Here is a 17,358-nt window from a genome sequence, read left to right as displayed (position 1 = left end):
AGAACACTTCCCATGTAGCGAGATCTTCTCACGAAAACACGATTAGGCCTATGCCTCTTTAGCGAGGAAAAAACAAACAAAAACATTACCATAAACAGGTGTCTTAATTGAAAATGATGGCCAATTCCATGCACTGTTGAATAAGTGTGACACACACTCAACATGGCATGCATTGTCTTTATAGAATTGAAAACACAGTCAAGAAATTTTATATCAATAAGAGGGAAGGAAGCTGAAATCCAATACACATCATGAATGTTTTTATTTTGATTTATATTTGTAGAAGTATCGGACATTTTAACACTCGGTGTGTTTTTCTCGGGATATATTTACCCTCGCGAAAGAGGGATAATTTCGAGTTTGCGAGAATATCTCATTATAAGGAATGTGGTCCCAACCTGTTCAACAAAATTTGAAAAAAGTGGCTGGATTAGAAATGGCAAAAAATCATGACTGCAGTTTTAGGTGATATATGTACTGATTTCTTTACCATTCATTGGACACTGTGTTTGGTGATTCATTTGTACCCCAGATGTGTATTTTCTAACTTTATGTGATTGATGGGCATATATATACCGATATATAGAAAATATTATAAGGTAAAATTCATATCATATGTCATATTAGCCCAAGTGGCCCCATATCAGCCACATATAACCCCTGCCAATCACAAGGATCAATCAGTCATCCCTTTATAAAACATATTTTCTGAATTGTTGAATAATTGTAGGTGAGATGTCGTGTAACCCGTCCTTCGGGGGGATAGGTAAAGGCCACTTGATGATGGAGGTAGATGCGCTGGATGGAGTTTGTGGAAGAGTTTGTGGTAAGTGAAATGCAGAAGGGTTATTTCCAAGAGTTGTCTTTCTTTAGTCATATTCTCTACCTTTGCCATTATTGACTTTTTACAAAGTGAAAATGGTGATTTATAGCTACCTGTATAGGAGAAAAGTTTTGTCCTTTGAAAGTAGCTAAATATTTGTATTCATTGCATAAAAGTAAGTCATTATTTCAATAAATCACTTATAGAAATCTGAATGCAACAGATTCCTTTTTTCATGAAAATGCTTTGAAATACTTTCACTGCTTATTTTGTTGACTCTGGTGTGATTCTACCGGTAGCATAAGTCAATTCTTAAGTAAACTTGTACAGCAGAGTCAGTACTAATTCTCAAACTGTGACTTGTACAGCAGAGTCAGTACTAATTCTCAAACTGTGACTTGTCCAGCAGAGTCAGTATTAATTCTCAAACTGTGATTTGTCCAGCAGAGTCAGTACTAATTCTCAAACTGTGACTTGTACAGTAGAGTCAGTACTAATTCTCAAACTGTGACTTGTACAGCAGAGTCAGTACTAATTCTCAAACTGTGACTTGTCCAGCAGAGTCAGTATTAATTCTCAAACTGTGATTCGTCCAGCAGAGTCAGTACTAATTCTCAAACTGTGACTTGTACAGTAGAGTCAGTACTAATTCTCAGACTGTGACTTGTCCAGTAGAGTCAGTACTAATTCTCGAACTGTGATTTGTACAGCAGAGTCAGTACTAATTCTCAAACTGTGACTTGTCCAGCAGAGTCAGTACTAATTCTCAAACTGTGATTTGTACAGCAGAGTCAGTACTAATTCTCAAACTGTGACTTGTCCAGCAGAGTCAGTACTAATTCTCAAACTGTAACTTGTCCAGTAGAGTCAGTACTAATTCTCAAATAGACTTGTCCAGTAGAGTCAGTACTAATTCTCAAACTGTGACTTGTCCAGTAGAGTCAGTACTAATTCTCAAAATGTGACTTGTCCAGTAGAGTCAGTACTAATTCTCAAACTGTGACTTGTACAGTAGAGTCAGTACTAATTCTCAAACTGTGACTTGTAAAGTAGAGTCAGTACTAATTCTCAAGTAGACTTGTCCAGTAGAGTCAGTACTAATTCTCAAACTGTGACTTGTCCAGCAGAGTCAGTACTAATTCTCAAACTGTAACTTGTCCAGTAGAGTCAGTACTAATTCTCAAAATGTGTCTTGTCCAATAGGGTCAGTACTAATTCTCAAACTGTGACTTGTCCAGTAGAGTCAATACTAATTCTCAAACTGTGACTTGTACAGTAGAGTCAGTACTAATTCTCAAACTGTGACTTGTCCAGTAGAGTCAGTACTAATTCTCAAACTGTGTCTTGTCCAGTAGAGTCAGTACTAATTCTTGAACTGTGACTTGTCCAGTAGAGTCAGTACTAATTCTCAAAATGTGTCTTGTCCAATAGGGTCAGTACTAATTCTCAAACTGTGACTTGTACAGTAGAGTCAATACTAATTCTCAAACTGTGACTTGTCCAGTAGAGTAAGTACTAATTCCAAAACTGTGACTTGTCCAGTAGAGTCAGTACTAATTCTCAAACTGTGACTTGTCCAGCAGAGTAAGTACTAATTCCCAAACTGTGACTTGTCCAATAGAGTCAGTACTAATTCTCAAACTGTGTCTTGTCCAGTAGAGTCAGTACTAATTCTCAAACTGTGTCTTGTCCAGTAGAGTCAGTACTAATTCTCAAACTGTGACTTATCCAGCAGAGTCCGTACTAATTCTCAAACTGTGACTTGTCCAGTAGAGTCAGTACTAATTCTCAAACTGTGACTTGTCCAGCAGAGTCAGTACTAATTCTCAAACTGTGACTTGTATAGTAGAGTCAGTACTAATTCTCAAACTGACTTGTCCAGCAGAGTCAGTACTAATTCTCAAACTGTGACTTGTCCAGCAGAGTCAGTATTAATTCTCAAACTGTGACTTGTCCAGCAGAGTCAGTACTAATTCTCAAACTGTGACTTGTACAGTAGAGTCAGTACTAATTCTCAAACTGACTTGTCCAGCAGAGTTAGTACTAATTCTCAAACTGTGACTTGTCCAGCAGACTCAGTACTAATTCTCAAACTGTGACTTGTACAGTAGAGTCAGTACTAATTCTCAAACTGTGACTTGTCCAGCGACGTCAGTACTAATTCTCAAACTGTGACTTGTACAGCAGAGTCTGTGCTACAGTGTAATTCTCAAACTGTGTCTTGTCCAGCAGAGTCAGTACTAATTCTCAAACTGTGACTTGTCCAGTAGAATCAGTACTAATTTTCAAACTGTGACTTGTACAGCAGAGTCAGTACTAATTCTCAAACTGTGAATTGTCCAGTAGAGTCAGTGCTAATTCTCAAACTGTGTTTTGTCGAGTAGAGTCAGTACTAATTCTCAAACTGTGACTTGTACAGCAGAGTTAGTACTAATTCTCAAACTGTGTCTTGTCCAGTAGAGTCAGTACTAATTCTCAAACTGATTTGTCTAGCAGAGTCAGTACTAATTCTCAAGTAGACTTATACAGCAGAGTCAGTACTAATTCTCAAACTGATTTGTCAAGCAGAGTCAGTACTAATTCTCAAACTGTGACTTATCCAGCAGAGTCAGAACTAATTCTCAAACTGATTTGTCCAGCAGAGTCAGTACTAATTCTCAAACTGTGACTTGTACAGCAGAGTCAGTACTAATTCTCAAACTGATTTGTCGAGCAGAGTCAGTACTAATTCTCAAACTGTGACTTATCCAGCAGAGTCAGAACTAATTCTCAAACTGATTTGTCCAGCAGAGTCAGTACTAATTCTCAAACTGTGACTTGTACAGCAGAGTCAGTACTAATTCTCAAACTGTGTCTTGTCCAGTAGAGTCAGTACTAATTCTCAAACTGATTTGTCCAGCAGAGTCAGTACTAATTCTCAAACTGTGACTTATCCAGCAGAGTCAGAACTAATTCTCAAACTGATTTGTCCAGCAGAGTAAGTACTAATTCTCAAACTTTGACTTGTCCAGTAGAGTCTGTACTAATTCTCAAACTGTATCTTGTCCAGCAGAGTCAGTACTAATTCTCAAACTGTAACTTGTCCAGTAGAGTCAGTACTAATTCTCAATCTGTGTCTTGTCCAGTAGAGTCAGTACTAATTCTCAAACTGTGTCTTGTCCAGTATAGTCAGTACTAATTCTCAAACTGTGTCTTGTCCAGTAGAGTCAGTACTAATTCTCAAACTGTGTCTTGTCCAGTAGAGTCAGTACTAATTCTCAAACTGTGACTTGTACAGTAGAGTCAGTACTAATTCTCAAGCTGTGACTTGTCCAGCAGAGTCAGAACTAATTCTCAAACTGTGTCTTGTCCAATAGAGTCAGTACTAATTCTCAAACTGTGACTTGTCCAGTAGAGTAAGTACTAATTCCAAAACTGTGACTTGTCCAGTAGAGTCAGTACTAATTCTCAAACTGTGACTTGTCCAGCAGAGTAAGTACTAATTCCCAAACTGTGACTTGTCCAATAGAGTCAGTACTAATTCTCAAACTGTGTCTTGTCCAGTAGAGTCAGTACTAATTCTCAAACTGTGTCTTGTCCAGTAGAGTCAGTACTAATTCTCAAACTGTGACTTATCCAGCAGAGTCCGTACTAATTCTCAAACTGTGACTTGTCCAGTAGAGTCAGTACTAATTCTCAAACTGTGACTTGTCCAGCAGAGTCAGTACTAATTCTCAAACTGTGACTTGTATAGTAGAGTCAGTACTAATTCTCAAACTGACTTGTCCAGCAGAGTCAGTACTAATTCTCAAACTGTGACTTGTCCAGCAGAGTCAGTATTAATTCTCAAACTGTGACTTGTCCAGCAGAGTCAGTACTAATTCTCAAACTGTGACTTGTACAGTAGAGTCAGTACTAATTCTCAAACTGACTTGTCCAGCAGAGTTAGTACTAATTCTCAAACTGTGACTTGTCCAGCAGACTCAGTACTAATTCTCAAACTGTGACTTGTACAGTAGAGTCAGTACTAATTCTCAAACTGTGACTTGTCCAGCGACGTCAGTACTAATTCTCAAACTGTGACTTGTACAGCAGAGTCTGTGCTACAGTGTAATTCTCAAACTGTGTCTTGTCCAGCAGAGTCAGTACTAATTCTCAAACTGTGACTTGTCCAGTAGAATCAGTACTAATTTTCAAACTGTGACTTGTACAGCAGAGTCAGTACTAATTCTCAAACTGTGTTTTGTCGAGTAGAGTCAGTACTAATTCTCAAACTGTGACTTGTACAGCAGAGTTAGTACTAATTCTCAAACTGTGTCTTGTCCAGTAGAGTCAGTACTAATTCTCAAACTGATTTGTCTAGCAGAGTCAGTACTAATTCTCAAGTAGACTTATACAGCAGAGTCAGTACTAATTCTCAAACTGATTTGTCAAGCAGAGTCAGTACTAATTCTCAAACTGTGACTTATCCAGCAGAGTCAGAACTAATTCTCAAACTGATTTGTCGAGCAGAGTCAGTACTAATTCTCAAACTGTGACTTGTACAGCAGAGTCAGTACTAATTCTCAAACTGATTTGTCGAGCAGAGTCAGTACTAATTCTCAAACTGTGACTTATCCAGCAGAGTCAGAACTAATTCTCAAACTGATTTGTCCAGCAGAGTCAGTACTAATTCTCAAACTGTGACTTGTACAGCAGAGTCAGTACTAATTCTCAAACTGTGTCTTGTCCAGTAGAGTCAGTACTAATTCTCAAACTGATTTGTCCAGCAGAGTCAGTACTAATTCTCAAGTAGACTTATACAGCAGAGTCAGTACTAATTCTCAAACTGATTTGTCGAGCAGAGTCAGTACTAATTCTCAAACTGTGACTTATCCAGCAGAGTCAGAACTAATTCTCAAACTGATTTGTCCAGCAGAGTAAGTACTAATTCTCAAACTTTGACTTGTCCAGTAGAGTCAGTACTAATTCTCAAACTGTATCTTGTCCAGCAGAGTCAGTACTAATTCTCAAACTGTAACTTGTCCAGTAGAGTCAGTACTAATTCTCAATCTGTGTCTTGTCCAGTAGAGTCAGTACTGATTCTCAAACTGTGTCTTGTCCAGTATAGTCAGTACTAATTCTCAAACTCTGTCTTGTCCAGTAGAGTCAGTACTAATTCTCAAACTGTGTCTTGTCCAGTAGAGTCAGTACTAATTCTCAAACTGTGACTTGTACAGTAGAGTCAGTACTAATTCTCAAACTGTGACTTGTCCAGCAGAGTCAGAACTAATTCTCAAACTGTGTCTTGTCCAGTAGAGTAAGTACTAATTCCAAAACTGTGACTTGTCCAGTAGAGTCAGTACTAATTCTCAAACTGTGACTTGTCCAGTAGAGTCAGTACTAATTCTCAAAATGTGACTTGTCCAATAGAGTCAGTACTAATTCTCAAACTGTGTCTTGTCCAGTAGAGTCAGTACTAATTCTCAAACTGTGTCTTGTCCAGTAGAGTCAGTACTAATTCTCAAACTGTGACTTATCCAGCAGAGTCCGTACTAATTCTCAAACTGTGACTTGTCCAGTAGAGTCAGTACTAATTCTCAATATTTGACTTGTCCAGTAAAGTCAGTACTAATTTTCAAACTGTGACATGTACAGCAGAGTCAGTACTAATTCTCAAACTGTGACTTGTCCAGCAGAGTCAGTACTAATTCTCAAACTGATTTGTCCAGCAGAGTCGATACTACTTCTTAAACTGTAACTTGTCCAGCAAATAAAACCCCAGCCATTATTCAACATGCACAACCAAAACCAAGCTAAATTTTTCTATTGATGTCAAATTAGAGGAATGCCAACACTCACTTGGAAATTCCATAAGGGGCGAGATCAAACGATCGATGTCGGATAAAAATCTAAATTCAAATAGTTAGGAGGAGGGAGGGTAAAAACTCCTGTAAGTTTCTGTCATCCAACATCAATTACAATTTAGTGGAAAAAGAAAAAAAGACAAGTGATTGTTAAAAACCACTATATAATATTGCATATAGTTGAGGGTAACATTAAAAAATTTCACCCCGAGAAAACCTTTGTCAAGTGAGGCGTTGCCGAGGTTGATATTGGTTTCTCAAGGGGTGAAAATTTCAATGTTACCCTCAACTACATGCAATATTTGTTTTATTATACTGAATTTTAAGTAAACAGGAAAGCAGAAAATCTTACGTCTGTTGACATTTGTTCAATCACTGTCATGCGACATTTCATATATCAATGCGGGTATTCTAGTTTATTACAAACGCTCGTCGTCTAACAATCTACTGCTTACTGTACACAAAATAAATTTGACGCATGTGATAATTTTTATAATATCACCCATTGTCAAGTACTGTTACCCGTTGATAAATACTATCGCCTTGGAGCGCGTGCTTTCTGTTCTCAGAGGGTAACATTGTTTTTTGAAATGCTTCTCGACCAATCAGATTCGAGTATTTTACATGAAAGTATAATAATATTACATTTTGATGAACACTTAATAGTTCTAATGTATACTATCATTTGTAAATAAACAGTAGAAAATGTAGTATACAGAGTGTTATTTATGCTTGTATGTTTTTACTTGATAAATGATAAGTTTCAACATTCATCATATTATAGTCTTAAAGAGGGGTAGGGAGGGGGGGGGGTCTTGGAGAAAACTATGCGAATTTAGTTTTTTGTCAGACATTGAACTTTTGATCTCGCCCCTAAATACTGTTTTTAGTTTTATAAAACCAATATTAAGTCTTACTAGATTAATTTGGACTTAAACACGATGCTGCAGACATTTTAATCATATACATTTAGATGCAGTACAGTGTGTGAAATTTACTTTTCTGTACTGCAGAAAATTGGTATACTACAATTTCAAATTCTATATATAGGTCTGACTGATTTACTATAGACCAACAAAGAAATAACACATAATTCTTATTGTACTTAGTATTTGTATTTCATTTCTTTCAAAAAGAGAGACAGATTTATCACTTAATTTTTAAAATCCATAGATTACAACACTGGTGATATTTTCTAAAGCCTGAATTCATATAATTAGTGGAGGCAAGTAATAATTTAGCTACAGAATGTAAGAAATGTGTAAGGGGTGAGATCAAAAGTTCAATATCTGACGAGAAACTAAATTCACATAGTTTTCACCAAGACCCCCCCCTTAAAACTAAATATAATGATTGTAAAAACATACGAGTATGAATAACATCTGTATAGATTTTGTATTGTTTATTCACAAATGAAAATGTACATAAAAACTATTAAATGTTCATTAAAATGTAATATGTAGTTTTCAACAGTCACTTGTCTTTTTTCTTTTTCCACTAAAGTGTAATCGATGTCGGATGACAGAAACTTATGGGAGATTTTACAAATTTTCCATAGGTTTTGTCTACCTGTTCTACTGTTAATTTCACACTGTACTAAAATCAGTAAGTCTCCATTTACAGATAAAACTGGTATCCATTACAAGATGCTGAATAGAGGAAAGGGGCCAGCTGTGTGGGTAATACTGTACTACAATGTTGGTAGAAGAATTTTACAACCAGACAAAACATAATTGACGGGTCATATTATGGTATAGTGCAGTGCATCTGTCCATCTGTTAGTAACTTATGGGTCAGACAAAAACTGGTATTTATGAGGGTAGGATCATTAAACATGGTGCACATGTTCCCAATAATTAGAGGAAAAAGCATATTGTTTTTCATGGTCATAGGGCAAATATCAAGGTCAAACTTATATGGTTAGAAGGATAAGACCAAACTTGATACACATGTCCCATTGATTAACCCTTTAATGCCCAGTGACGCCTTTTGACACATTTAAAGTGCTGACAGGATTAAATCGGTGGCGTTTTATTAATACCTGGAATATATTGAAACAAATTATATTTAGAGTAAAAACTAAACAATTTTTCTACTCAAAGTTTTTGTGTATGATGTTGGGAACTTTTTGACGTATATCATATTCGGACAGCTTGAAAGTTGAAACATTTGCTACATTTTTTCTTGTGGTCATATTTAGATACCAGCAATTGTCGTACGCCTATTTCTTCATGAAAGTAATACATTTTGCAAATTGAAAATGAGAAAAATACACTTTGATGTCACTTGTGCATTGCCAAATAGATTATAGAACGAAATATAACTGAATTTACGTGGGAAAAGTGAATAAATTTATAATTGTAAATCTATGTGGGGGTGGGTTTTTTTTGTGTTAAAGAATATGCATTAGAACTTACTGTTTTACAACCTGAATATATCTATTTCCCTATGAAAGCATTCCAGCCTTCAACCAAAGTATATGCATGGGAACAATAGTTAGTTTGCATGGGATCTGTAATTTTTCTGTCTTTTTGACGTATTATACAATCTTCAAAGAATAAAGTTTTGTTTACAGTTGAGTGTATCATATGCATGCAGTAAGAAGGATATAGATATATATTTTCATTGGATGAATGGAAAGGACTAAAATGTACATTTTTTATACGCCCGTCATTAGACGGGACGTATTATGGCATTGTTAGTGCATTTGTCCGTCTGTCTGTAAACTTTTCATACTTTCAACTTCTTCTCCAGAACCACTGGGCCAATTTCAACCAATCTTGCTAGAAGTCATCCTTGGATGAAGGGGATTCAAGTTTGTTCAAATGAAAGATCATGCCCCCTTCAAAGGGGAGATAATCACAAAAATGCAAATATAGGGTGGGGTCATTTAAAAATCTTCTCAAGATCCAATAAGCCAGAAAAGCTGAAATTTAGAAGAAAGCTTCTTGACATAGTGGAGATTCAAGTTTGTGAAATCATGACCCCCAGGGGTAGGGTTGGGCCACAACAGGGGATCAAAATTTTACATGTGAATATACATGTACATGTATAGGGAAAATATTCAAAAGTCTTCTTCTCAAGAACCACTGGCATAAGAGTAAAGTAAATTCAAGTTTCTATAAATAATAGCCCCCTGAGGGTAGGATGGGGCCACAATAGGGGATCAAAGTTTTACACAGAAATATAATGGAAAAAATCTTTAAAAATCGTCTTCTCAAGAACCACTAGGCTATAAAAGATTACATTTGCATGAAAGCTTTCTGACAGTGCATATTCAAGTTTGTTAAAATCATGGCCCCAGGGGGAGGATGGGGCCACTATAGGGGATCAAAGTTTTACAAACAAATATATAGGGAAAATCTTTAAAAATCTTCTCAAGAACTACTGGGCCAGAAAAGTTTATATTTACATGAAAGCTTCCTGATGTATTGTAGATTCAAATTTGAAAAAATCATGGTCCCGGGGGGCAGGGTGGGGCCACAATAAGTATCAAAGTTTTACATGCGAATATGTAGGGGAATTCTTTAAATATGGGCCAAGGTGACTTAGGTGAGCAATGTGGCCCTTGGGCCTCTTGTTCTGTTTTGTTGTTGTAGAAACAGAAATGTCTTGTTATTTTTTATGCCAAAAGGGACAGGGGAATAATATATCTAAAACACAGTATTGAAAATCATTACACGGAAAATTTTAGCATTCACAAGTATGAACTGTTCTTAAACTGTACAGATCAGTTTATATCCCAATATAAACTAAAAGAGAAGATTCTATGGAGCCAGTGGTAACTGGATTAGACAAGATTTTACTGTAATAATATCAACAATCTACTTTTAGATATGAAGCATGTCACATCTAGTGTTGATGAAAGTTTGGGTTATTTTTTTTTCTGAAACAAAATCTGCTGGATATCAATTGATTTACCAGCATAGCAAATGACAAATGTTCTTCATTGCAGACCTGTTTTTAATTTAGGTACCAGAATGTTGTGTGATAATCAAACTGGCTTCCATTCTGCAAATGCGCCAAAGATAAAATCTATATCAAATGAAGTTTTTTTTTTAAATTAGCCCCTCATCACCTCTTTCTATGTAGGCAATATCAGGGGTGGATCCAGAATTTTTTTTGCAGGGGTGGAAGAGGGGAGGGGTCTAACCAATGTTACAGTACATGTGTATGGAAAAGCAATCCCCCACACCCCTTCCAAATCGTGCGGACATAGCAGAGTTATATATTTTTAACTTAATTTCTTTGATACTAGGGAGAGACATGGAGGTTATTTGGATGGGGATGTTTCTCTCTGGTTAAAGAGAAAATTGAATAATATTTCCTGCTTGGTAACTTTTTAGCATGCACATTACTTCTGATCTAATCACTTATATTCTTTGTGATATTTATTGTCTAGTTTTGAGAAATGACTGTAATAATATCAACAATACTAGTAACAATAAAATAAAGTTCATGATGTTTCTTCTTTAAAATGAAAGAAAAAGTAATTATTAGCTCTCTTGTATTGTCGTCTAAACAATAATTTTCTCTGACATCTTATTGTATATTAAACAAGAAATATTGACATCAAATAAATTAGCATGATTAAATGATTATAATGAAATGTTTTAATTTCAATTGCTGCACAAGAAGTGTAGACTAGAAATTCTCTGATGATAGTTTTATCCTATTATCATTCACGTTTTATAATTCCTCAAATAGGGTATAATTTGCACAATGCACTTGAACACACGATTTTAGAGTCCTTGAGGGTATCTTCTCATAATTTTAAGTTGATATTAATTCCTTGCTTTTAATTTCAAGACTATTTTTTAATTATCTAATTTTGACAGGGTCCCCGAGCCCAGATAGATCGATTATTGTACAAAACTGAGATCCAGCGGGAGGTGCTGACCACTCCAAACCTGACGGTGATGGCGGGGGCTGTGGAGGATTTCATACTGGGGCAGAGTCATGACCCAGACCTCAACTCTGTGAAACGGACCTGTTCCGGAGTGATACTAGGTTAAAAATGCAGAGCTTGCACAGGAATATGTGATTTTTACCAGTTTTGTTTCTTGATTCTGGAAGTGCATTGATCGCATCATTGTATTTCATAGACTCTAACAAAGCTTTGTTATATCCAAACAAACATTGTAGAGTTTTGTTGCTTTACATATTTGTTTGAGTAAGTGACTAAATCATGGTTCCATTGTTTTTCAGAGTCGGGCGAGAGAGTTTATGGAGGGTCAGTTGTCTTGACGGTGGGGACATTCCTGAAAGGGATGATCCAAATTGGTCTGGACCAGTTCCCAGCTGGTAGGATGGGAGACCAGCCTGCTATAGGGCTGGCCAAAAGTTTGGAGGATGCTGGCTTTGCTATTGCAAGACTGAAAACAGGTATGAATTGGTCTGCATTGAAATCTACTATGAATTGTAAATCCTATATCAACACTTGATCTTCGTATCTGAGAAAATTTTGCTTATGGCCTGAGTTTATTTGAGGTACTAATATTAGAATTTTGTCTGGTCCATAGTGTTGTAATCAGGGTAGTATAGGTGTTATATTATGTAGCCTGTCTTTTGGAGCTACACCGATAATGTGTTTGTGAAAACTGTTCCACTACATATACAAATATTAGTCTGATGCTAGAGTGATCTTTGTTTCAATGTGTCAACCATGTCTTAAGGAGGCTGAGTACACTAACCAGAATTATTTTTACTGTGAACTCATGCTTGATTTGTTGTGCAAGTAATAATGAAATAATACAACCAAGCTCAAGATGGGGGGTATTCATGCTAGTTTTTGAGAGAGAGAAATCTTTGAAAATTCAAATTTCACAAAAAAGAAGATGAAAGTGTAAAAGTCTCCAATGGCATTTGAACTTACTCTAACAAGGTGTGGTCACTCTAGCTACAAAAAATCTTCTGTAGTTCTGGTGTTCAAAGTATTGGAAGTCCTTAAACTTTTCATATTTTTTATTTTTAGTAACTCTTTGGGTTATTTTCGGCCAAAGTAGACACATCCACAGAAAAATGGTAATCAGTTCATTCAATTAAATTGTCATGCTAATTTTCAAGGGGAGTAATATGTAAGGGCATATAAGTAAGGTCAAAAAAATTAATAGATAGTTTCTCGCGCCAAAATTAAATTTTTTTTTTACCGATGGAACAAAAAAATATAAATAATTTTGTTAATAAAATTTTTCCAGCGGGGATAATTTTAATGAGGCGGGCGGCAATTCCAAACAAACTCTATTTTTATTTTGGCTGTACATGCAATATTTGTTTTATTTAAACAGCAAAGCAGAAAAACTTGCGTCTGTTGACATTTGATCAAACACTATCAATCGATATTTTGTAAATCAATGCAGGTATTCGCGTTTATTACAAACGCTCAAACGACATCACCTAACAATCTACGGTGAACTGTACTCGCATAAATTTGACACATAATATCACCCGTTGTCAAGTACTATTACACGTTGCTAGATACTATCACCCCGGATCGTGTGCTTTCCGTTCTCAGAGGATAACAATATGTTTTTCTTTAAATGCTTTTCGACCAATCAGATTTGAATATTTTACATGAAATAACATGATAACATGATTTGCTTCATGAGGTGTTAAACTGAAATCACGGTTTATTTATGATACATTAAACCAATATCGTGGTTTGGTTCACAATATGTTAAACTGGTTCACTGTTCGTTTCACAATATGTTAAACTGATTCACTGTTCGGTTCACAATATGTTAAACTGGTTCACTGTTCGGTTCACAATATGTCAAACTGATTCACTGTTCGGTTCACAATATGTCAAACTGGTTCACTGTTCGGTTCACAATATGTTAAACTGGTTCACTGTTCGGTTCACAATATGTTAAACTGGTTCACTGTTCGGTTCACAATATGTTAAACTGATTCATTGTTCGGTTCACAATATGTTAAACTGGTTCACTGTTCGGTTCACAATATGTTAAACTGGTTCACTGTTCAGTTCACAATATGTTAAACTGGTTCACTGTTCGGTTCACAGTATGTTAAACTGATTCACTGTTCGGTTCACAATATGTTAAACTGGTTCACTGTTCGGTTCACAGTATGTTAAACTGATTCACTGTTCGGTTCACAATATGTCAAACTGATATAATGGTTCAGCCTACGATATGTTATTCTGCTATCATGGTTTGGTTTATATGTTCAGTTAGAATTGTCCAGTTTGGTTTTGTTTGGAAATTCCTGGTACAAGGGATTTTGATTGAGATAAACAGTATGATACACTGTACATGGGACTTTTGATTGAGATAAACAGTATGATACACTGTACAGGGGACTTTTGATTGAGATAAACAATATGAAACACTGTACATGGGACTTTTGATTGAGATAAACAATATGATACACTGTACATGGGACTTTTGATTGAGATAGACAGTATGATAAGTGGATTTTAAGATGTAAATAATATGTATAAATAACAGTAACTCAACTCGTTTAAAAGTACTGTCAAGAGTGTAGAGTAACTGTCGCTATTCGATGGACCACCTTGGAAGTAATGCTTTGTTTGTTTGATATTCGTAGGATTGGTTAACTATATATCGTTAACCGATTGGTGACTGTATTATCTGCCATAATACTATCCATCTCATTGCGATCCAGCCTCACCCTCCAACACCTCCCAAATGCACCAACATAGTGAAGTTGAAGTGTGTTGTAGTAACATACATATGCTCCGTATGGGACGTATGGGTTGTCCCATGGTTTTAAAAATAAATAAATATAAATAAATAAGGACCATCGTGTACCAACACGTCTGATGACTGCGGTACTGTCTTTTGATGGCCGGACACGTACATGTGGTCGTATGTCATAAATCATAATGAAATAAAGAAGTAACTTATATTTTACAAAACTAAATAAAAAGTAAGAAATTAATTATATTTTTTATTTATATGATAAATTTAATAATAACTTTTATTTAATTTATTCAATAAATTAGAATTTAAAAAAAAAAAAAATTTAAGTAAATTAAAATTAAATAATTAAAATATTTTTAATTTATAATAAATTATATTTTTTATTTATATATTTAATTTATTCAATAAGTAAATTAAAATTTAAAATTTTTGTATAAGTAAATATAAAATTAAATATTGAAAATATATTTTTTAATTTATTTGGATTCTAATAGAAGGTAATAATTAGTAATCGCACGAGTCTCCGTCCTTCGCCCAAATAAATCAAGATACACCGAAATAAATATACCAGAATTATTACATAATTAGTAATATTAGTAACAGGTAATAGTAATAGGGATGTAGGTATGTATATACATGTGAAATAACTAAAATATATACAGAAAAGAATTAGGGTAGGGTCGCCAAAGAAAATTTTGATAATAGAGTGCTACTAGTTATTAGTTATTAATTATAAATTTTGCCATACAACAATTTTGAGATCGTCATTAGGCAAGAATTTTGAGGTCGTCATCAGGTGCTACACCTCATACCCTGTACCATGTTTCTGTAGCTAGATCCAGCTTATAGCACGACATGGCTCCATAATTCTTATTCGATAGTATGTATTATGTGTATAAAACTGAAGATGCATAATGTAATAATTGGTGAGTTAGTAATGTTAAAATTGTATGACAGATAAAATATTAACCATAAGAAGTGGTATACTTAATTACAAAACATATAGATTTAATTAATTAATGAAAATACAGAGTAGATGCAAAATCACAAATCGCATACATCCAACAAGCTTACATATATTAAATATAATAGTATGTAGCAGGCCTGCATACATACAAACTGCGACATTGCATCTAAATGTTTGTCATAAAAAGAGAAGTTTACAAAATACATACGTATAATAACATACCTGAATTTTATGTATATTTGCATATACATGTACTTATAATATACCTGGATTTGATGTATAGCTGCATTTATACTTTAACATACATGTTTATATAAACTAAAACGATAAAAACGCAAAGTTTATATTCCTAATATTAATATGCTACGATATTTATATATGTAATTGTTTACATACTGATAAACATATAGATATACACGATAGAAAGCCCGAATTATATGCTTAGTTGTTTATATAAGTATAACACATGTAGTTGTTTATATATTAGTAAGCATATAAAAATTCAACAGTAGAATAATGATGCTTAGTGGTTTCCATACTTATAAACATGCGAAATTGTTTACATATTTGTAAACATGCATATAAACATACGAAATTGTTTACATATTTGTAAACATGCATGATAAAACCTTAGTTATACATATAAGTAAAACTTTTTACTCACCAACCGGAAGGAAACTTACGAATGATATTGGAAGCTATAAATCATGCAAATTGAAGATGGCGAATGAATAGATTAGTTACGTGGCAGCCGCTGTGAAGACGCTCATACAACGTAATTTGTGACGTAATTTGTGACATTGTGACGTTTCATCCACTGAAACCGCCATTACAACGTAATTTGTGTTATTGTGACGTTTCACCCGCTGAAACCACGGTACGATGGCCTATTATATCAATAATAAGCAAAACAGAAGGTTAAGTTAATGAATGCATTGAATATTGAATAAGCATAAATTATCAATGGAATTATAAGGACATGTAAATAATTAAGATTTTAATAGTAAAGTAATTTAACATAATGATATTTAGATTGGGAAAAAAAAAAATTTAATGGAATTATAAGGACATGTAAATAATTAAGATTTTAATAGTAAAGTAATTTAACATAATGATATTTAGATTGGAAAATTTTTTTTTTATATTTAATTTAATAATAATTTTAAGATGTAAATAATATGTATAAATAACAGTAACTCAACTCGTTTAAAAGTACTGTCAAGAGTGTAGAGTAACTGTCGCTATTCGATGGACCACCTTGGAAGTAATGCTTTGTTTGTTTGATATTCGTAGGATTGGTTAACTATATATCGTTAACCGATTGGTGACTGTATTATCTGCCATAATACTATCCATCTCATTGCGATCCAGCCTCACCCTCCAACACCTCCCAAATGCACCAACATAGTGAAGTTGAAGTGTGTTGTAGTAACATACATATGCTCCGTATGGGACGTATGGGTTGTCCCATGGTTTTAAAAATAAATAAATATAAATAAATAAGGACCATCGTGTACCAACACGTCTGATGACTGCGGTACTGTCTTTTGATGGCCGGACACATACATGTGGTCGTATGTCATAAATCATAATGAAATAAAGAAGTAACTTATATTTTACAAAACTAAATAAAAAGTAAGAAATTAATTATATTTTTTATTTATATGATAAATTTAATAATAACTTTTATTTAATTTATTCAATAAATTAGAATTTAAAAAAAAAAAAAATTTAAGTAAATTAAAATTAAATAATTAAAATATCATGGTTTGGTTTATATGTTCAGTTAGAATTGTCCAGTTTGGTTTTGTTTGGAAATTCCTGGTACAAGGGATTTTGATTGAGATAAACAGTATGATACACTGTACATGGGACTTTTGATTGAGATAAACAGTATGATACACTGTACAGGGGACTTTTGATTGAGATAAACAGTATGATACACTGTACATGGGACTTTTGATTGAGATAAACAATATGATACACTGTACAAGGGATTTTGATTGAGATAAACAGTATGATACACTGTACATGGGACTTTTGATTGAGATGGACAGT

General features: G+C 34.5%; 1 protein-coding gene across 1 annotated transcript in view; it reads left to right on the top strand.

The window, feature by feature from the left end:
* LOC125663723 (protein MTO1 homolog, mitochondrial-like) overlaps positions 1-17,358 on the top strand; it is a 71,504-nt gene that overhangs the window by 587 nt on the left and 53,559 nt on the right. The window contains exons 2-5 of the mRNA XM_048896053.2: positions 731-826; positions 8,272-8,327; positions 11,487-11,658; positions 11,857-12,033. Of these exons, the coding sequence (XP_048752010.2) occupies positions 731-826; positions 8,272-8,327; positions 11,487-11,658; positions 11,857-12,033 (501 nt within the window). The remainder of the gene's footprint in view (positions 1-730; positions 827-8,271; positions 8,328-11,486; positions 11,659-11,856; positions 12,034-17,358) is intronic.

This window comes from Ostrea edulis, chromosome 1 (genome assembly GCF_947568905.1).
Source record: "Ostrea edulis chromosome 1, xbOstEdul1.1, whole genome shotgun sequence".
In the NCBI taxonomy this organism is placed as follows: Eukaryota; Metazoa; Mollusca; class Bivalvia; order Ostreida; family Ostreidae; genus Ostrea; species Ostrea edulis.
This window is presented reverse-complemented; position numbering and strand designations above follow the sequence as displayed.